The sequence below is a fragment of the Lolium perenne genome, chromosome 7 (genome assembly GCF_019359855.2).
Source record: "Lolium perenne isolate Kyuss_39 chromosome 7, Kyuss_2.0, whole genome shotgun sequence".
Taxonomy (NCBI): domain Eukaryota; kingdom Viridiplantae; phylum Streptophyta; class Magnoliopsida; order Poales; family Poaceae; genus Lolium; species Lolium perenne.
The window spans coordinates 165715633-165737839 of record NC_067250.2 but is presented as its reverse complement, the minus strand read 5'-3'; the positions used below and the strand labels follow the sequence as shown (position 1 = coordinate 165737839).

The window sequence follows — 22207 nt, the reverse complement described above, 5'->3', positions numbered from 1 at the left end:
CTATCCTCCAAGTGAAATTCACAAAGACCGAAACCGCATATATAATTTCTAGCCTCATGATGGAGAGAGTATTGCCCAAGCATGGGGGAGATTGAAGTCTTTAATGCTCAAATGCCACATTCATGAGCTTCCTGGTAATATCATCATTGATAATTTCTATGCAAGACTTTCTTTTCAAGATAAAACCTTGCTGAATACTACTTGTTCTGGATCATTTACTGTAACATCCTAAAAACTGTGCATTTTCAAATTCATGCATTGCATCATATCAGCATGTCAAAGTTTCAGTTTTAGAAAATGTTTTACATGTTTCTTGCATAAAAGTGTTTTATATTGCTAGTTTTGCTCCTTGTTGATTAATCTATATGCATACTATATTTATCCTAGTGCTTTACTGGATTGGAGCTGTGCTCATTATGTCCAGATACTGTACTGGAAGTATTTACAAATTTTCGTATTTTTATTTGCGTCAGTTTTATAACCTGTAGCTTCAGTAATAAGAACCAGAAAAGAGAAAAGAATAAAAAAAAAAGAGAACTGATCGGCCGGCCGGCCAGGCCAAACGGCCCAGCCAACCCGCACGAGGCCAGCCAGCAACCAACGCGACGCGACGCCCCGCGACTTTTCTCAGCTCGTTCTAGTTTTCTTTTTTTCCTGACGCGGGTCCCACCAGAGCGTCTCCAACCTTCAGCTCAAACTCCAGCCTCTATACCTGAACGACACGGAGAAGTAATCCGCGAAAATCTCAACGATTTTGTTGGCGTTTTGCCACGGATTTTTCGACCTATAAATACCTCCAAACCCCCTCTATTTTATTTTCCTAGAATCCCCAATTTTTGCGCCGCCAGGCTACGCGAATTTCTCGCCGGAGTTCCGATCTGCCGCCGTCATTGGAGCTCAGAACCGGAGGTTCCCGTCACCCAGAGATCCCCTCCTTCACTTCATGTTATTTCCCTTCGACAACCGCTTCACCTCAACCCTTTTTCCCCAACTGCAGGGCACGGAACCGCTCGGGAGAGGTCACCGGAGCTTTCGCCGGAGTTCACCATCGCCCGGAGCTCCATCCGCCCGTAGCTGCCACCCGAGAGAGAGGAACACGACGGAAGAGACATCACTGTAACCGCTGTTGTCCGCTGTATCCCGTCATCCACTTCACCGCCGCCAAGAACCACCAGAAGAGCGCCACCGTTCGAAGCTGCTTGGACTCTGCCATCCCCGAAACACGGCCACAGTTGGTAATGGTATCGTGCCTAAGCTATATCCTTTTGATTAGACTGAGTATATCTGCCTGTAGGCGATTAGAAGAACTACCTCTGATGGTTCACGAATTGTCCAATTAGGTGAATCACGTGTACCAAACGGATTCGATCGGATCGCGTGTAGAGTATGCTAGCTCATTCACTTACAGAAACTTTAAAATTTAATATCTTTCAATCTACATCTCCGTTTTAGTTAATTCTTCTTGTATTAAGTTAGAAATTGAATTCTCTGTAACTTTCGTGTAGAAAGTTTCTCCATCCGAGAAACTTTTTCTGACAACTTTTTGGAGCAAATTATTAAAAGACCGCGAAACGTTTAATCTTGGAAAAATCATAAACATATTTTCGTAACTCGGTTTTGAACAAATAATATATCGTTGGATTCAGAAAATGAGCAGAATATTTTGGTACTGTTAGTTTGTACTGTTACAAAACTTGCGAATTTTGCAATTTAAAATCGTGTATATAGTATTTTTAGTATATTTTAAATTATGTAAACTATTTTAATATGAATCCAACGCCAAATTGCAGATACTTAAATTGCCTATCCACCAGTATGCCTGCAAGAGATATTAGAAACTATTTTATACATATATATTTTGTTCATGGTTAAATGGCTATTTGAAACCTTTATTGCATAAAGTAATTGTTTATAAAAATGTTTGATATCAAATTTCTTTCCATAAAGTAATTGTTTATAAAAACCTTTATTGCATAAATTAATTGCATAAAGTAATTGCATAAAGTAATTGTTTATAAAAACCTTTATTTGAAACCTTTATTGCATAAATTGCCTATCACACTTGAGGTTGGCCACCCAGGAACAAAGAGATTAGCCCAGTTTTTCTTGTTTTAGTAGCTTCCAGTACAACCACATGCTATATGGGCTCTGGCTAGATTGAGTAGGTTGCGAGAACTCGACCCAATGTACAGAGGGTGGTAGATATTGGTAGGACGGAGCGCGTCCATTGTGGTTGAGGTATTGCTTCTGAAAGGTCTTGTCCTAGTCGACATCTGTCCATTTGAGCAAAATGCGCATCATGAAAGAAGAATAGACTAGGTCATGTGGGGAATGTGTACAGCCTCTCGAGAGTGTCAAAACTAAGTACTTAGCCGTGTCCTCGGTTACGGACATCTATGAGCAATTAGAGCTTGAAACTGTTGGATGATCTCATCAGTCGAATTTCTGAATATTAATGCACCAGGTGGATTATGGGTAGTAATTAGTCTTATTGATATACTATGTTTTAAATAAATGTTTTGAGAGTAGGGAAAACAAAACTGGCTTTACGCAAATATGAACTCCACCTGCCAAATATCATGTAGCGATAGGCGCCATAAAAAGCCACCATAATGACATCTTGCCATTTCCATTCCAAGTGTAATGACCCTTCGGGGCTGCAACGTTTTTATGTTGCAGGTTATTCTGAAGACGAGTAAGAGATACCGTAGGTTGCGAGCTTACACCCAACATGTTCGCCTGTGGCGTGATGGAGCTCTTTGTTTATTTATTTACTGCTTGAACTATGTTATTTTCAGCTAGCCTTGAGCTATGCACTTTGTAATAATTATACCATGGATCATACGTTGTAATAATTGACGCATTTGCTATTCTGGTTATTCATCGAACTGTGTGTGCTAGCGATTGATCCAAGGGACTAGCACAGAAAAGCACAGAGATTCAATCTGTATTCAGGTTGTGTCGCTTCAGATGGTATCAGAGCATTGTGTTGCCTGTAGGTTCGTGACCATAGAAAATGGATTAGAAAATAGGAAGACCATAGGAACTCAAAACTTATTTAATTTTCTCTTATATATCTTCTCGCTCTTCATTTCTCATAATTCTATATCTATCATTTTTCTCACTCTCCTCTTTTCAAAATAGTAGATATTAATTATCCACTTTAGTTAACAAGTCAAACCTCTGTTGGATTACTTATTCGAAAATATGTACATGATGATAAGGAGGATAGAGATGAAGGTGACGCAAATGCTGAAGATGATGAGGAAGAGGAAGAGGACCCTGAGGAAGAGATCATCTATGTCTCAAGTGATGATGAAGATCCTCAAGAGGATGAACCACCAATCATGGATGCTCGCCCAAAGAAGCGTCGGTGCCAGAGGAGCACAGACTACATCAAGCGCTTCAAGTTCTAATTAGGACTGCCCACCAATTTAGTCTTCGTTAGGAAATCGATATCGCATTAGATCTATGTCATATCAAAACATGTGGTGTGGCAAGTTTATGTTTAGGATTTGCTTTTCTCTAAACTATGATTGTGTGGAATTTTCGTGAGGTTTATAAATCAGTATTAGATTCGTTTTTACCAAAAGTTGTTGTCTGTGCGAGCTACAGTTTTTCTGCTGATACTGTGTACTGCGCGATTTTGCATAAATTCCTGGAACGTCAGAAAAATCTAAAAAAATATATTAAAATGCGGAATTTCCTGTAGTACATGCACAAAAATTGGCGTTCGATTCCGACGTGTTTTGGATGCCCAATAAATTCCGTTTCTACAGTAGACGAAATCTGGACCGAATCTGTCATGTTTTTTTTCAACGGTACTTGTTTGTGGTTATGTCAATTGCTATGATTGTTTGGTTCTGTGATGTGTTTGTGTATTAGTATGGGTAGTGTTTTCTTTAGTTTCTATCTATCTATACTTACCTTTGCTGAACCAACAGATGCCTCCTCGACGTGCAAGGACCGGGACCAACAACACTAGAAACAACAACCCCAATCCCGATGTGCAGCTGCTGATCAACGCACAGGCACAACTCATGCAGACCATGAATCAGTTCATAGCGAACCAGAACCAGAACAACAACCACCACCACAACAACAATAATCCACCTCCAGGGGTAGATATGCTCACAAGGTTCCTGAGGTTGAGGCCTGCCAAGTTTTCTACTGCACCTGAGCCAATGATAGCATTGGACTGGCTGCGTGCTGTGGACAAGGACCTAGTGACAGTGGGATGTACTGAAGCTGAGAAGGTGAGGTTTGATGCTCACTTGCTTGAAGGACCAGCTGCATCATGGTGGGATAATTATCAGATAACTCACCCCCTTGCCGGAATCACCTGGGAAATGTTTCAAGAAGGGTTTCGCACAGCTCATGTTTCAACTGGAGTTATGACCTTGAAGAGAAGGGAGTTCCGAAACCTGCGCCAGAACCACCGCACTGTGGCCGAGTACATAGAGGAGTTCAGCAACTTGGCGCGCTATGCACCGGAAGATGTGGATACTGATGCAAAGAGGAAGGAGAGATTCCTGGATGGTTTGCATGATGATCTTGCTGTTCAATTGTCCATTGTGCATATTCCTGATTTTCAGACACTTTTGGACAAAGCAACAATTCTTGAGGGAAAGCAGAAGCAGGCTGAGAACCGCAAGAGGAAGCATAGCAATAACCACAACAACTCAGCGCCGCATCAGAGGACCCGCACATTCCATGATGGTAATGGAAATTCTGGACAGCATAAGCATGGAGGCAGTGGACACAACCATCACGGTGGGAAGGGACATCAGCACAAAGGGGGAAATGGCCACCACCATAATGGACAGAAGCATCTTCACCACAACTCTGAAAGAGGTAATGGCCCCAACAATGGAGATAGCAATGGCCGAAACCGTCCCAACAACTTCACCGGCAGGGATATCAGCCAAGTGGAGTGCTTCAAATGCAGGAAGACCGGGCACTATGCTAGTGATTGCCCGGAAAAGAAGGATGTGAATGCGAAGCCAACCCCGTTTCAGAAGGGACATGTCAACCATGTCAACGTGGAGGAAGTCTATGAGGAGCCAGACGCCGTGATTGGTACGTTTCTGCTCAATAATTTCTCAGCACTCGTACTATTCGATACTGGAGCATCACATTCATTCATATCGAGGGTATTTGTGGATAGAAATAAGATACCTAATAGTACCATAAACAGGCCTATTAAAATAAATTCACCTGGGGGAGAGGTGATTGCGACCTATGGGTGTCCCCATTTAACCTTAGAGATTGGAGCACATAGTTTCCCCACTAGCCTGATTGTTTTGGAGTCACAAGGCTTAGATATAATATTGGGCATGAATTGGATGACGGAATATGAAGGTGTCATAGATTGTGCTAATAGAGCAATAATGCTTACAACCCAGGAGAAGAAGCGCATTCGATTTAAGTCCACGTTTGAGCTTAAGGGATCCAACATCAATTCTCTTAAGGGGGTTAGCATAGAGGATGTGCGCATAGTGAGAGATTATCCGGATGTATTTCTAGAGGAGTTACCAGGAATGCCACCTGATAGAGATGTTGAGTTTCTCATTGAATTAATGCCTGGAACTGGACCTATAGCTAAGAGGCCGTATAAGATGGATGTAGAGGAATTAAAGGAACTTAAGAAACAGCTTAGGGAACAACTGCAAAAGGGTTTTATTCGGCCTAGTTCATCATCCTGGGGAGCGCCTGTTTTATTTGTGGAGAAGAAGGATTCTACTAAGAGACTAGTTATGGATTTCCGCTCTCTCAATGAGGTGACCATTAAGAATAAGTACCCACTGCCCAATATCAATGACTTGTTTGACCAATTGAAAGGAGCAAAGGTGTTCTCTAAGATCGATCTTCGATCGGGTTATTTCCAATTGAAGATTCGAGAGCAGGATATACCTAAGACTGCGTTCACTACTAGGTATGGTTTATATGAGTATACAGTTATGCCTTTTGGACTAACAAATGCTCCAGCATATTTTATGACTATGATGAACAAGGTATTCATGGAGTACTTGGATAAATTCGTAGTGGTATTCATTGATGATATATTGATATACTCTAAAGATGAAGATGAGCATGAGAAGCATTTGCGTTTGATCATGGAGAAACTTAGGGAACACAAGTTGTATGCTAAATTCAGCAAATGCGAGTTTTGGTTGAACAAAGTGGGATTTCTTGGACACATTGTTTCAGCAGAAGGAGTTGCAGTTGATCCAAGTAAGGTAGCAGCTGTAACTGAGTGGGAGTCGCTTAAAAATGCAGGGGAAATCAGGAGTTTCCTAGGACTTGCAGGATATTACCAGAGATTCATAGAAAATTTCTCCAAGATTGCCAAACCGATGACTGAATTATTGAAGAAGGAGAAGAAATTCACTTGGACTGAGGAGTGCGAGACCAGCTTTCAAGAATTGAAGCAACGCCTAGTAAGTGCACCTGTTTTATGTTTGCCTGATATTCAGAAGGATTTTCAAGTATATTGTGATGCCTCTCGTCAAGGACTTGGTAGTGTATTGATGCAAGATGGAAGAGTGGTTTCTTATGCCTCGCGTCAACTCAAGCATCATGAGAGGAATTATCCAACGCATGACCTGGAGTTAGCATCCGTCGTGCATGCACTTAAGGTATGGAGACATTATCTAATGGGAAAGCATTGTGATGTGTTTACTGATCACAAGAGTTTGAAGTACATATTTACTCAGAAAGAGCTGAATATGAGACAAAGGAGATGGTTGGAATTGATAAAGGATTATGATATGGAATTGCAGTATCATCCAGGAAAGGCTAATGTTGTAGCTGATGCATTGAGCCGCAAGGTTTATGTGAATGGTATAACCGCATGGGAGTTACCATCGGATTTATGTGAGATATTCAAGGACCTTAGGTTGGAAATAGTACCAAAGGGATACCTAGCATCGATGGAAGTGGTGCCAACGTTGCTAGATAGAATTAGAGAAGCTCAGAAGGGAGATGATGAGATGGATGAAATAAATGAGAATATGGAGAAAGGTAAAGCTGAAGTTTTTCGTTTGGATGAACAAGGAACGCTATGGTTTGAGAAGCGTTTATGTGTGCCCAATGATCCGGAGATTAGGAAGTTGATTTTTCAGGAGGCCCATGATTCGCCATATTCTATTCATCCAGGTAACACTAAGATGTATATGGATCTGCGAGAGAGATTTTGGTGGGCTAACATGAAAAGGGAGATTGCAGAGTATATTGCATTATGTGATGTATGCAGCAGAGTGAAAGCCGAACATCAGAAACCAGCAGGATTACTACAGCTGTTGCCTATACCCGATTGGAAGTGGGACAAAATTGGTATGGATTTCATCACAGGATTGCCCAAGACTAGATCGGGGTATGATTCAATTTGGGTAGTTGTTGATCGTTTGACCAAAGTAGCTCACTTCATACCAGTAAAGACGACATACACAAGCGCCAAGTTAGCCAAGATTTATATGAGCAAGATTGTGTGCTCACATGGAGTTCCGAAGGGAATTGTTTCTGATAGAGGTACTCAATTCACTTCTCACTTTTGGCGCAAATTGCATGAATCACTTGGAACCAGATTGGAGTTTAGCACAGCTTTTCATCCATGGTGATGGACAAACAGAAAGAGTAAATCAGATTTTGGAGGATATGCTTAGAGCTTGCGCTCTAGATTATGGATCTAGTTGGGATGAGAATTTACCATATGCGGAGTTTTCCTACAACAATAGCTATCAATCTAGTATTGAGATGGCTCCATTTGAGGCATTGTATGGCAGGAAGTGCAGAACACCATTGTTATGGGATGGAGTTGGAGAGCGTAGCTTCTTTGGACCTGATGTGATCAAGGAAGCTGAGGAGAAAGTTAGACTCATTCGCGATAGGTTGAAGGTAGCTCAATCGAGACAGAAGAGTTATGCGGATTCCAAGCGTAGAGAGGTTACATATGAAGTGGGAGATAGAGCATACCTCAGAGTTTCACCGCTCCGTGGCATTAAGAGGTTTGGTATTAAAGGAAAGTTAGCACCGCGATTCATCGGACCATATAAAATTCTATCACGCAAAGGAGAGGTTGCATATGAGCTAGAATTGTCAGATACACTATCAGCAGTTCATAACGTGTTTCATGTATCCCAGTTGAAGAAGTGTCATCCGGAGATGGCAGACACACCGTTGAGAGACACCATTCCATTGGATGAGGTTCAACTAGAAAGTGATCTTACATATGAGGAGAAGCCTGTCAAGATTCTTGATACAGCAGAAAGGTTTACTCGCACCAAGACGATCAGATTTTGCAAGGTTCAATGAAATCATCATTCAGAGGAGGAAGCAACTTGGGAGAGAGAGGATGATCTTCGAGAAGACCACCCACACCTATTTGCTAGCCACTTCGAATCTCGAGGGCGAGATTCATCTTAAGGGGGTTAGGTTTGTAACATCCTAAAAACTGTGCATTTTCAAATTCATGCATTGCATCATATCAGCATGTCAAAGTTTCAGTTTTAGAAAATGTTTTACATGTTTCTTGCATAAAAGTGTTTTATATTGCTAGTTTTGCTCCTTGTTGATTAATCTATATGCATACTATATTTATTCTAGTGCTTACTGGATTGGAGCTGTGCTCATTATGTCCAGATACTGTACTGGGAGTATTTACAAATTTTCGTATTTTTATTTGCGTCAGTTTTATAACCTGTAGCTTCAGTAATAAGAACCAGAAAAGAGAAAATAATAAAAAAAAAGAGAACTGATCGGCCGGCCGGCCAGGCCAAACGGCCCAGCTAACCCGCACGAGGCCAGCCAGCAACCCACGCGACGCACGCGACTTTTCTCAGCTCGTTCTCGTTTTCTTTTTTTTTTCCTGACGCGGGTCCCACCAGAGCGTCTCCAACCTTCAGCTCAAACTCCAGCTCTATACGTGAACGACACGGAGAAGTAATCCGCGAAAATCTCAACGATTTTGTTGGCGTTTGCCACGGATTTTTCGATCTATAAATACCTCCAAACCCCCTCTATTTTATTTTCCTAAAATCCCCAATTTTTACGCCGCCAGGCTGCGCGAATTTCTCGCCGGAGTTCCGATCTGCCGCCGTCATTGGAGCTCAGAACCGGAGGTTCCCGTCGCCCAGAGATCCCCTCCTTCACTTCATGTTGTTCCCCTTCGACAACCGCTTCACCTCAACCCTTTTTCCCCAACTGCAGGGCACGGAACCGCTCGGGAGAGGTCACCGGAGCTTTCGCCGGAGTTCACCATCGCCCGGAGCTCCATCCACCCGTAGCTGCCACCCGAGAGAGAAGAACACGACGGAAGAGACATCACTGTAACCGCTGTTGTCCGCTGTATCCCGTCATCCACTTCGCCGCCGCCAAGAACCACCGGAAGAGCGCCACCGTTCGAAGCTGCTTGGACTCTGCCATCCCCGAAACACGGCCACAGTTGGTAATGGCATCGTGCCTAAGCTATATCCTTTTGATCAGACTGAGTATATCTGACTGTAGGCGATTAGAAGAACTACCTCTGATGGTTCACGAATTTCCCAATTACGTGAATCACGTGTACCAAACGGATTCGATCGGATCGCGTGTAGAGTATGCTAGCTCATTCACGTACAGAAACTTTAAAATTTAATATCTTTCAATCTACATCTCCATTTTAGTTAATTCTTCTTGCATTAAGTTCGAAATTGAATTCTCTATAACTTTCGTGTAGAAAGTTTCTCCATCCGAGAAACTTTTTCTGACAACTTTTCGGAGCAAATTATTAAAAGACCGCGAAACGTTTAATCTTGGAAAAATCATAAACATATTTTCGTAACTAGGTTTTGAACAAATAATATATCGTTGGATTCAGACAAATGAGAAGAATATTTTGGTACTGTTAGTTTGTACTGTTACGAAACTTGCGAATTTTGCAATTTAAAATCATGTATATAGTATTTTTAGTATATTTTAAATTCTGTAAACTATTTTAATATGAATCCAACGCCAAATTGCAGATACTTAAATTGCCTATCCACCAGTATGCCTGCAAGAGATATTAGAAACAATTTTATACATATATATTTTGTTCATGGTTAAATGGCTATTTGAAACCTTTATTGCATGAAGTAATTGTTTATAAAAATGTTTGATATCAAATTTCTTTCCAGAGCATGCATGCATAATTTCATTATGTGTTATACTTGTTTGTGTTGTTTGGTGTTTGATTGTGAATTGTTTTGCTTGCGTTAGATTGCCCGGATTGCAACGAGTGTGATTGCGACGACTGTCTGAACACCGACCAAGGCAAGTGTCACAAACTCAATATCCTACTGTTTTCTATGCATTGGTAGTTGTTTTATGTGCATAATGTTTTCAAATTGCTGGCCCTGGGATATTATCAAAGTGGAGAGGTTGCGAGAGATAACTGTTTTATTCTCTTAATGAAAACAACCATGTCAAATTAATACACCCCTGGGTGGTAAGCGGTAATGCTTGGTTTATGTTGAGTGGTTGCACCGGGGTCATTTCTATGGCAGCACCGTGTGCATCACACTTGAGGTTGGCCACCCAGGAACAAAGAGATTAGTCCGGTTTTCTTGTTTTAGTAGCTTCCAGTACAACCACATGCTATATGGGCTCTGGCTAGATTGAGTAGGTTGCGAGAACTCGACCCAATGTACAGAGGGTGGTAGATATTGGTAGGACGGAGCGCGTCCATTGTGGTTGAGGTATTGCTTCTGAAAGGTCTTGTCCTAGTCGACATCTGTCCATTTGAGCAAAATGCGCATCATGGAAGAAGAATAGACTAGGTCATGTGGGGAATGTGTACAGCCTCTCGAGAGTGTCAAAACTAAGTACTTAGCCGTGTCCCCGGTTACGGACATCTATGAGCAATTAGAGCTTGAAACTGTTGGATGATCTCGTCAGTCGAATTTCTGAATATTAATGCACCAGGTGGATTATGGGTAGTAATTAGTCTTATTGATATACTATGTTTTAAATAAATGTTTTGAGAGTAGGGAAAACAAAACTGGCTTTACGTAGCGATAGGCGCCATAAAAAGCCACTGATGAGGTCTAAGACCCCGTGTGTGGCCCGATCTCGCAGCTTGACCCCGAAATCCAAGGGAAGAGGTGGGAGAGCGCGAAGAACACGAAGAACACGACGAACACGAGGAACTCCGAGACTCACGCATGCACACCAACCCGATACACCCGATGCTTACCTCCGTGGCTCGATGGACCACGCCAATAGAATCTCCGAGGAAGAGGCACGTGGCAGAATTCCCGGAGAGAGATTGGGGTTGGAGAGGAAGAGCTTGGTGAGGAAGAGAGAGTAACTTGTACTAGAATCTCACTCAACAAGATCAAAGTCAACAACCAAGGTGCCTTGATTACAGAGGGATGATACCCAAGTGAGACTAAGCTCAAATGTAGGTTTGAGTTCAAAACAAGTCTAACCCTAATCTGGAGGAAGGGGTGAGGTACTTATAGGTCCAGATTCGTACAGGGGTAAAATCGGCACTACATAAATTATCCTGGTCCATAGATGCGAAATCAACGGTTGAGATGAAGCCAACAGGGGCTTGGCCGGCAGTGCCGGTGATGATTGGCCGGCAGTGCCGGTGGGGCCGGCAGTGCCGCTGGTTCGAGGCCGGCAGTGCCGCTGGTCGCGTCTTCAGCCGGAGGGGTCGGCAGTGCCGGTGTCTGGAAGCCGGCAGTGCCGGGGTGAGCAGGCCGGCAGTGCCGGGGTGAGCAGGCCGGCAGTGCCGGTGCCTGGAGGCCGGCAGTGCCGGCCCTGAGGGGCGTCCTTCGGCGGCCACTCTTCTCCTCCTCCTTGCTTGTCCATCTTCGGGTCTGCTGCGACGTCCTTCTCTCGAGGTTCATACCTGATAACACAAAGCATATCGGCCTGAGGTAGCAGTCCGTCCAATGGGGTATCAAGATCAAGGGTAGTGAGGAGTGAGTTCACCTTATCATGTAGCGCTTTGACTCGGGCTCGCGTCATTGGTCCACTTGGGGGACTTGTTGGTCTTGGTGTAGCGTCGTCGGTGAGCGGGGCTACATCATCTCCCCCCTTGGGAAAGAGTCGTCCTCGACTCTTGCACCTCCTCATCTCCATGATAGGGTGACAAGTCCGAGACGTTGAACGTGTTGCTCACCAAGTACTTGGATGTCGGTATGTCGATGACGTAAGCGTTGTTGTTGATGCGTTTGAGGACCTTGAAGGGACCATCTCCTCTTGGCTTGAGCTTGGAGTTGCGCTCATGAGGGAACCTTTCCTTCCGGAGGTGGATCCAAACGAGGTCTCCTTCTTGGAATATTCTTGCCTTCTTCTTGGCGTTGATGCGGTTTGCTTGACAAAGCACATGTTCTTGTATGGTTGCTCTTGTTTCTTCATGTAGTTTCTTGACGGCGGCGGTGCGCTTGTCGAAGTCCATGTTGATCCGCTCGTGTAGGGGAAGCGGAAGTATGTCGAGTGCCGTGTAAGGTTCGAAGCCATAGACGACCATGAAGGGGCTCCTTGACGTAGTCTTGTGCTTGGCACGGTTGTAGGCGAACTCCGTGTGGGGAAGGCACTCCTCCCATGACTTCAAGTTCTTCTTCACGAGGATGCGTAGGAGGGTGGAGAGGCTTCTATTGACCACCTCCGTTTGGCCGTCCGTTTGCGGGTGCGAGGATGATGAGAATAAGAGCTTCACTCCAAACTTTGCCATGAGCGACTTCCAAAGATAACTCATGAACTTGACGTCTCGATCTGACACAATGCTTTGCGGTACTCCATGTAGGCGAACAATTTCCCTGAAAAACAATGAAGCAATGTGTGAAGCATCGCCGCTCTTATGGCAAGGTATGAAATGAGCCATCTTAGAGAATCTATCCACTACGACAAATATGGAATCATGACCATGCTTAGTGCGAGGCAAGCCTAGAACGAAATCCATGCTAATATCGGTCCATGGTGCATAAGGAATAGGCAATGGATTGTAAAGACCATAAGGGTTGGAAGTGGACTTAGCTTGTAAGCATGTTGTGCACCGACGGCAAAGGCGCTCTACATCTCGCTTCATCTTTGGCCAATAGTAGTGGGTTGAGAGCATGGCATATGTCTTGTCACGTCCAAAGTGACCCATACGACCTCCTCCATGTGACTCTTGCAAAAGCAATTTTTGAAGCGAAGACTCGGGAATGCAAATCTTGTTAGCTTTGAACAAGTAGCCATCATGCAAATAGAAATCATCCACTCCTCGCTCAATGGAGCACTTCTCAAAAATTGGAGCAAAGAAAGAATCGGAAGGATAGAGTTCTTTGATCTCTTCAAGTCCCAAAACATGAAAATCCAAACGAGTTAGCAAAAGGGTGTTTTTGCGGGAAAGAGCATCCGCCACAACATTGTCCTTGCCCTTCTTGTATTTGATCACATATGGGAAGGACTCAATGAACTCGACCCATTTTGCGTGTCGTTTGTTCAAGTTGTGTTGGCTTTTCAAATATTTCAAGGACTCATGGTCGGAATGAATGATAAACTCTTTTGGCCAAAGATAGTGTTGCCAAACTTCAAGAACACGAACTAAAGCGTAGAGCTCCTTGTCATATATAGGATAGTTGAGGCGTGCGCCATCTAACTTCTCACTATAGTATGCCACGGGTTTGCCCTCTTGCATAAGAACACCACCAATACCAAGCCCACTTGCATCACACTCAATCTCAAAAGTTTTTGCAAAATTTGGAAGAACAAGAAGGGGAGCTTCGGTAAGGCGTTTCTTTAACTCATCAAAAGCATTTTGTTGGGCGTTGCCCCAAACAAACGGAACATTCTTCTTGGTAAGCTCATTCAAAGGGCAAGCAATGGTGCTAAAATCTTTCACAAAGCGGCGGTAAAACCCGGCAAGTCCATGGAAGCTTCGGACTTGACCAACATTTGTAGGAGTAGGCCAATTGTGGATGGCCTCCACCTTGGAAGAATCAACTTCAATCCCATTAGCGGAAACCACAAAGCCAAGGAAAACCAATTTGTTTTGAGCAAAGGTGCACTTGGGGAGGTTAGCATAAAGCTTTTCATTACGCAAGATGCACAAGACCTCTCTCACATGTTGCACATGGTCCTCGAGGTTTTTGCTATAAATAAGAATATCATCGAAGTAGACAACCACGCTCTTGCCAATGAGAGGACGCAAGATGTGATTCATGAGGCGCATGAAAGTAGATGGAGCATTGGAAAGACCGAAAGGCATAACGAGCCATTCATAGAGACCGAGTTTGGTCTTGAATGCCGTTTTCCATTCATCACCAATAGCCATGCGGATTTGATGGTAACCACTACGCAAATCGACTTTAGAGAAAATCGTGGCACCACTAAGTTCATCAAGCATGTCATCTAAACGCGGAATGGGATGGCGGTAACGGACGGTAATGGCATTGATGGGGCGACAATCCATACACATCCGTTGCGTCTCATCCGGTTTAGGTACAAGAATCACGGGAACCGCACAAGGGCTAAGGCTTTCGCGGACGTACCCTTTGGCGAGGAGATCTTGTATTTGGCGTTGTATCTCCTTTGTTTCTTCGGGGTTGGTGCGGTAGGCGGCACGGTTTGGAAGCGGAGCGCCGGGTATGAGGTCGATGCGGTGTTCTATGCCTCGGAGTGGTGGTAGTCCATGAGGGAGCTCGTCGGGGAAGACGTCTTGAAATTCCTGCAAAAGAGACAACAAAGACGGAGGAATGTTGGTTAAGTCGTTAGTCGCCGACGAGGGTCCCTTGCATATGAGCACATAGTGCAATATGGTGGATGGGTTCTCTTGGAGCTCTCTCCACTCACTCTTGGTGGCTAGAAGGACACTCTTGGACTCACTCATATATGGCTTGTGGCGCTCACTATCTTTGTGGTGGGTCGCTCCCTCTCCTCTCATCTCACTATGGTGGGTGCGGAGTTGTGCCCTCGCTAAAGCCTTCGCATTATCCGCGATGATTTGGCTAGGAGTCATCGGACGCAACTCGAACTTCTTGTCGTTGACCTTAAAGGTGTATGTGTTGGAGAGTCCATCATGTATAGCCTTCTTGTCATATTGCCAAGGGCGGCCAAGCAACATGTGGCACACCGTCATGGGTACCACGTCACACTCGATAGTGTCCTCATAAGGTCCAATCTTGAAAGTGACGGTGACGGTATGTTGTATCTTGACGTTGCCCTTGTCGCTCAACCATTGGATATGGTAAGGGTGAGGATGCTTGCGGAGAGTGAGGTTGAGCTTCTCACACAACTCGGTGCTCGCAAGGTTATGGCAACTTCCACCATCTGTGATGACCTTGATCGACTTGCCACCAATTTCGGCACTTGTTTGGAAGATGTTGCACCGTTGTTCTTCCATAACATGAGGTTGTGTGGTTAGCACCCTTGTGACCACAAGTGAGGGACTTGGGTCATGTTCACATAAGAGAGGATCTTCTCCACATTCTTGCTCATAAGCTTCTTCACTTTCCACGGCGGCTTGCACAAGGGCCTCGTATTCTTCTTCATCTAGTGTCTCGATGTCACCATTCTCCATAGTGATCATAACCTTGGTGTTCTTGCACTCGAACGATTTGTGACCTTGGGTGCCACACTTGAAGAAAGTGACACTAGAGGGTCCCGTGGATGCCTTAGAGGAGGCGGTGGAGGAGACCGTTTGCTTCATGCGACTTTGGATAGTCGGTTTCTTGGATGGTGTAGATGACACGTCGGCCTTGGCACTTGTAGCATGAGGAGTTGATGTAGTAGGAGGAGTTGATGTAGCGAGCTTGGTGGAGAAATAGGTCTTGGCCTTGGAGTACTTGATGTCCTCAATGACTTGGCGCTCGGCCTTCGATGCTTGGTGGACCAACTCAACCATGTTGGAGTAGGGTTGGAACTCGACGATCCTCTTGATGGGGTAAGTGAGGCCATTGAAGAAACGAGCAATGGTTTGTTCCTCGGACTCTTGGATGTTGGCTCGCATCATAGTGAGCTCCATCTCCTTGTAGAACTCCTCAACGGTCTTGGTGCCTTGCTTCAACTTTTGGAGCTTGTTGAAGAGGTCGGTCATGTAGTGCGTGGGGACAAAGCGAGCATGCATCTCTTTCTTCATCTCTTCCCAAGTGTCAATTGGAGGTTCACCCTTCTCTTCTCGAAGAGTGAGGACTTGCTCCCACCAAGTGTTGGCGTAGTCTTCAAACTCAAGAGACGCCATAGCCACCTTCTTGGCACCAGAGTAGTTGTGGATGCTGAATATCTTGTCAACCTTGAGTGCCCATGAGAGGTATGCCTCGGCATCTTCTTCACCTTTGAACTTCGGCATGGTGAACTTGAGTCTTCCAAACATGTTTTCTTCATCCTCCAAGTTTCTTCTACGAGGAGGGGCGCCTTCATCTCTTGCGGCTAGAGGAGGAATAGGAGGTCTTGTACGGCCAACCATAGCATTGGGTTGGCGTTGGAGGTGCACACTTGCTTCACTTGGTTCACGGTGAGGATGTGGTTGAAGATCTTGTCGTGGTTGTTGACGATGCTCAAGGTTGGGTCTCTCATCTTGATCATGGTGTGGCTCTCCTCGTCCACGTTGGTCATGGCGAGGGTGGCGGCGGAGATCTCGCCTAGGTTGATCTTGAGGACCTTGGTCTTGGGGTTGGCCGTCACGCCCATGGTGGGCATGGCGATCAGCTTGGTGACGATCTTGTTGAAGGATTTGGTCTTGTGGAGGTCGCTCATGTGGACGAGCATGGCGATGTATTTCTCCACGCCGAGAGTTGGAGCGAGAGTCTTCATGACGAGCTTGTGGGCGATGAGGTCGATGATGGTCTTCATGCCTTGAGGACGAGCTTGAGGACGAAAGGCCACCATGAGAATAGTAATCTTGTGGCGAGCTTGATGAAGAGGAAGTAGAGCGGTGTCGACGATGACGACCCAAGTTGGTGATGGCGCGCTCGAGGCTATCCATGCGCCGCTCCATGTTGGCATCATTGGCCGCCATTTGGCCATTCAAGTTGTTCGTAGCTTCACGAAGAAGAGCCAAGTCTTGGTTCACAGCGGAGAAGTTGTGAGCCACCTCATCGTATTGCTCATCGATGCGCGTCTCGAAGAGGGTGAGTTGCTCCTTCAACTCTTGTCGTTGCGTCCATAGGTTGTGTTGAGTAGCCAACCTCTCGGTGTTGCGGAGGATCTCTTCATCCCTTGTGGTATCTCCGTTCCTATCCATGATGGAAAGACAAGAACTATGTTGTGTATGTTAGTGGAAGGAGACTACCTCGCACTCTTACCAAGGTAAGATAGTATTGAGGCAATCAACCAAGCCGAAAGCAAGATCAAGTGTATCGGGGACACACGCAAAACCACACACAAAAGCTAGCAAATATGGTGTTAAGCGAGTGTTGTGGAAAGCCAAAAGACAAATCCAAGATCGAGTATGTTGTTAAAAGTGGGTGAGGTCCAAAAATTAAGTGTCCAAATGGTGATCACGAAAACACGAAAGAGGTGGAACGCACACACGAGATAAACGGGGTTAGTGCAACCAAGGAATGGGCGGAAAAGCACAAAAACCAACCAACAAGGTGGTGCCCGGTGTCACACTAACACAAGGAGAGCCAAAGCTTTGGTTGCAACGAGGAGACACCAAGATTTACACGCGGCCTCTCTTCTCGTATCTCTCTTTTGCTTAAAAGCTTTTTCTCTTTTGTATATGGTGGCACTTGCACTCGTTTGTATCTTTGGTGGCACTTGGACACTTTTGTATGTATGGGTGTATGGATGTATGGATGTATGGTGCTACTCGCACTCTTTTTGTGTTTTTGGGGCTTTTTCACACACTATGTTAGCGTTAGCCTCGCTTTTGCTATCTTGCCACACGAGTGTTTGCTTGGATGCTTTACTCAACACGACACACACACCTCACAATGCGGGGCCACGTGCAATGTCTCGCAACACTAAACAAGCAATGCTCGGGAGGGTTGGATCGCAAAAGGAACGAGGAGTTGCAAGTTATACCTAGATGTGTCGTAGGCGGTGATGATCACGCAACTTGCAATATGGTGGAAGGATCAAGAGTACGTTTGCAAGTCGGGGTGCCGAGAGTGTCGTCGCTTGTGTTGTAGCTGCGGGTTAGATTTACACACAAGGCACTCAAACCAGAACAAGCAAACACAAAGGTGAAGACGTGGTCGAAATGTGGCTGGGCGAGCTTGGCTGGTCCCTGGCGGCAGTGCCGGCCTGGGCGGCAAGGCTCTTACCGATGGGGCGGCAGTGCCGGTCCCTGACGAACAGCTCGAACTGTTCTTCGCGAAAAGCGGCCCAAATTCGACCAAAACGTCAGAAATCGATGGAATTGAGTTCTAGAAAGTGGGGAAAACGTAGATCAACCAGAGGGACACGAAATCCATGGGTCAAAACCACTCAAAACGCAACCAAATCACAGATCGGTCAAGAGGCAATTTGGGGCTATTTTTTGGGAAATTTTCTAGAAACGAAATCGGGTGGGTGGAGGGTCAGATCTGCGGTAACCAAGAGCTGCTAATACCATATGATGAGGTCTAAGACCCCGTGTGTGGCCCGATATCGCAGCTTGACCCCGAAATCCAAGGGAAGAGGTGGGAGAGCGCGAAGAACACGAAGAACACGACGAACACGAGGAACTCCGAGACTCACGCACGCACACCAACCCGATACACCCGATGCTTACCTCCGTGGCTCGATGGACCACGCCAATAGAATCTCCGAGGAAGAGGCACGTGGCAGAATTCCCGGAGAGAGATTGGGGTTGGAGAGGAAGAGCTTGGTGAGGGAGAGAGAGTAACTTGTACTAGAATCTCACTCAACAAGATCAAAGTCAACAACCAAGGTGCCTTGATTACAGAGGGATGATACCCAAGGGAGACTAAGCTCAAATGTAGGTTTGAGTTCAAAACAAGTCTAACCCTAATCTGGAGGAAGGGGTGAGGTACTTATAGGTCCAGATTCGTACAGGGGTAAAATCGGCACTACATAAATTATCCTGGTCCATAGATGCGAAATCAACGGTTGAGATGAAGTCAACAGGGGCTTGGCCGGCAGTGCCGGTGATGATTGGCCGGCAGTGCAGTGGGGCAGCGTGCCGCTGGTTCGAGGCCGGCAGTGCCGCTGGTTGCGTCTTCAGCCGGAGGGGCCGGCTGTGCCGGTGTCTGGAAGCCGGCAGTGCCGGGGTGAGCAGGCCGGCAGTGCCGGGGTGAGCAGGCCGGTAGTGCCGGTGCCTGGAGGCCGGCAGTGCCGGCCCTGAGGGGTGTCCTTCGGTGGCCACTCTTCTCCTCCTCCTTCCTTGTCCATCTTCGGGTCTGCTGCGACGTCCTTCTCTCGAGGTTCATACCTGATAACACAAAGCATATCGGCCTGAGGTAGCAGTCCGTCCAATGGGGTATCAAGATCAAGGGTAGTGAGGAGTGAGTTCACCTTATCATGTAGCGCTTTGACTCGGGCTCGCGTCATTGGTCCACTTGGGGGACTTGTTGGTCTTGGTGTAGCGTCGTCGGTGAGCGGGGCTACATCAGCCACCATAGTGACATCTTGCCATTTCCATTCCAAGTGTAATGACCCTTCGGGGCTGCAACGTTTTTATGTTGCAGGTTATTCTGAAGACGAGTAAGAGATACCGTAGGTTGCGAGCTTACACCCAACATGTTCGCCTGTGGCGTGATGGAGCTCTTCGTTTATTTATTTACTGCTTGAACTATGTTATTTTCAGCTAGCCTTGAGCTATGCACTTTGTAATAATTATACCATGGATCATACTTTGTAATAATTGACGCATTTGCTATTCTGGTTATTCATCGAACTGTGTGTGCTAGCGATTGATCCAAGGGACTAGCACAGAAAAGCACAGAGATTCAATCTGTATTCAGGTTGTGTCGCTTCATTTACACGCAACAAAGAAGAGTTTAAAAGGGACCTTCTTGATCGGATTCAGGAGAATACTGAAGGATGGGAGAACAACAAAGATAGAGAGTCAGGTATAAATTATGATTACAAATGCATTTAAAATTTTATGGATACTGATAAATTTTGTAATATGAGTGCTACTTATGGTCTTGACTCTCAAGTTATTGCAAATTTTTATAAAGCTTTTGCCTCTCATTTTGAATTGCCTAGGAAGAATTTTGATAAGTATCATGAACCGTACAAAGATAAAACTGATTCATCTATAAATAAATGTGTTGTAATTGAAACAGTTGATCATATTCTTCCTGAAGATTATATTGAAAAAACACCTTTCCCTGCTAAAATGAAGGAGTATTCTGTTATAACTAGTGCGGTTAATAAAAGTACAAAGAAACCTATAGAACCTGAAGAGCAAATAAAGGTTGAACCTGCTATTGCAATAGTTAAAGATCTTGTGACTGAAAATGTAGAAGATGGTCATATTATTTTCTGTGAAGATGCTTCTAATATTGTTTCACATCCTAATAAGTCTAGGAAAGCCAGTGTTCCTATGCTTTCTGTTAGAATTGGTGATCATTGTTATTATGGTTTATGCGACATTGGTGCAAGTATTAGTGCTATTCCTTATGAGCTTTACACGGAAATCATGCATGAAATTGGTTCTTGTGAACTTGAAGATATTGATGTGGTTATTCGGCTAGCTAATAGAGAAACTATCTCTCCTATTGGTATTGTTCGAGATGTGGAAGTTCTATGTGGTAAGATTAAATATCCCGACTTTTTGGTACTTGGTTCTGCTGCTAGTAAGTCTTGTCCTATTATTTTTGGTAGACCTTTTCTAAATACTTGTGGAGCTGTTATAGATTGCAAGAAGGAGAAAATTGTGACTAAATTTGCTGGTGAATCTTATGAGTTTAATTTCTCTAAATTTGCCAAAACTCCTTATAAAGCTGATTTGCCTAATAATGATTTTAGAGTTGAACAGTGTGCGTCTATTGCTCTTGCTCCTAATAATCCTTTGCAGCAACATTTGGAGGATAGTGAGAGTGAAGTCTTTAGGGAAGAAAGGAATGAGCTTGACAAAATTTTCCTTCGTCAACCTATTCTTAAACATGACTTACCGATTGAAGATCTAGGTACAACACCACCACCAAAGGAAGATCTTGTTTTTCATTTAAAACCGTTGCCTGATAATCTTAAGTATGCTCATATTGATGATAAGAAAATATATCATATTATTATTAGTTCTAAGCTTTTAGATTTTGAGGAAGAAAGGTTATTGGAAATATTGAAGAAACACCGAGGATCTATTGGCTACACTCTTGATGACTTGAAGGAGATTTCTCCCTCTATTTGCCAACATGCCATCAACATGGAAGATGATGCAAAGCCTGTTGTTGAACATCAACGTCATCTAATTCCTAAGATGAAAGATGTGGTAAGGAATGAGGTATTAAAACTTCTTGAAGCTGGTATTATATATCCTATTGCTGATAGTAGATGGGTTAGTCCTATGCATTGTGTTCCTAAGAAAGGAGGAATAACTGTTGTGCCTAATGATAATGATGAGCTCATCCTTCAAAGTGTAGTTGTAGGGTATAGAATGTGCATTGATTATCGAAAAGTTAATAAAGTTACTAAGAAAGATCATTACCCTTTACCTTTTATTGATCAAATGTTAGAAAGGTTGTCTAAAAATACTCATTTTTGCTTTCTTGATGGTTATTCTGGGTTTTCACAAATTGCTGTTAAAACTAAAGATCAAGAGAAAACCACCTTCACTTGTCCCTATGGAACTTATTTCTATAGACGTATGCCTTTTGGTTTATGTAATGCTCCTGCTACTTTTCAAAGATGCATGTCTGCTATTTTTCATGGCTTTTGTGAGAAGATTGTAGAGGTATTCATGGATGATTTTTCTGTCTATGGAAATTCTTTTGATAATTGCTTGCGAAACTTTGATATAGTTTTGCAGAGATGTGAAGAAACTAACCTTGTTCTTAATTGGGAGAAATGCCACTTTATGGTTAACGAAGGAATTGTATTGAGACATAAAATTTCCGAGAGAGGTATTGAAGTTGATAGAGCTAAAGTTGAAGCAATTGAGAAGATGCCCTATCCTAGGGATGTTAAAGGTATTCGTAGTGTTCTTGGTCATGCTGGGTTTTATAGGAGATTTATTAAAGATTTCTCCATGATTTCAAAGACTCTTACTAATCTTCTTCAAAAAGATGTACCTTTTATTTTTGATGATGATTGTAAGGAAGCTTTTGAAACTCTAAAGAAAGCCTTAACAACTGCTCCTGTA

At 44.3% G+C, this 22207-nt stretch overlaps 1 protein-coding gene and 1 long non-coding RNA gene across 4 annotated transcripts; both read left to right on the top strand.

Annotated features, from left to right (window-relative positions):
* The first annotated feature begins 667 nt into the window (after positions 1 to 667).
* LOC127300989 (uncharacterized) lies at positions 668 to 2948 on the top strand. 2 transcript variants are annotated; one of them, XR_007851760.2, is made up of 3 exons: positions 668 to 909; positions 998 to 1235; positions 2680 to 2948. It is a non-coding gene; the product is annotated as an uncharacterized lncRNA (long non-coding RNA). The 2 variants fall into 2 exon arrangements; XR_007851761.2 differs by having other exon boundaries at positions 998 to 1241.
* A 1002-nt stretch (positions 2949 to 3950) lies between these two features.
* Positions 3951 to 19851, top strand: LOC127300988 (uncharacterized). 2 transcript variants are annotated; one of them, XM_051331194.2, is made up of 3 exons: positions 3951 to 5079; positions 10237 to 10290; positions 19587 to 19851. In XM_051331194.2, the coding sequence occupies exons 1-3, from the start codon at positions 4041 to 4043 to the stop codon at positions 19604 to 19606; spliced, it is 1113 nt and encodes a 370-aa protein (XP_051187154.1). In that variant the 5' UTR covers positions 3951 to 4040; the 3' UTR covers positions 19607 to 19851. The 2 variants fall into 2 exon arrangements, with proteins under 2 accessions (XP_051187154.1, XP_051187155.1); XM_051331195.2 differs by lacking the exon at positions 10237 to 10290.
* The last annotated feature ends 2356 nt before the right edge of the window (positions 19852 to 22207 follow it).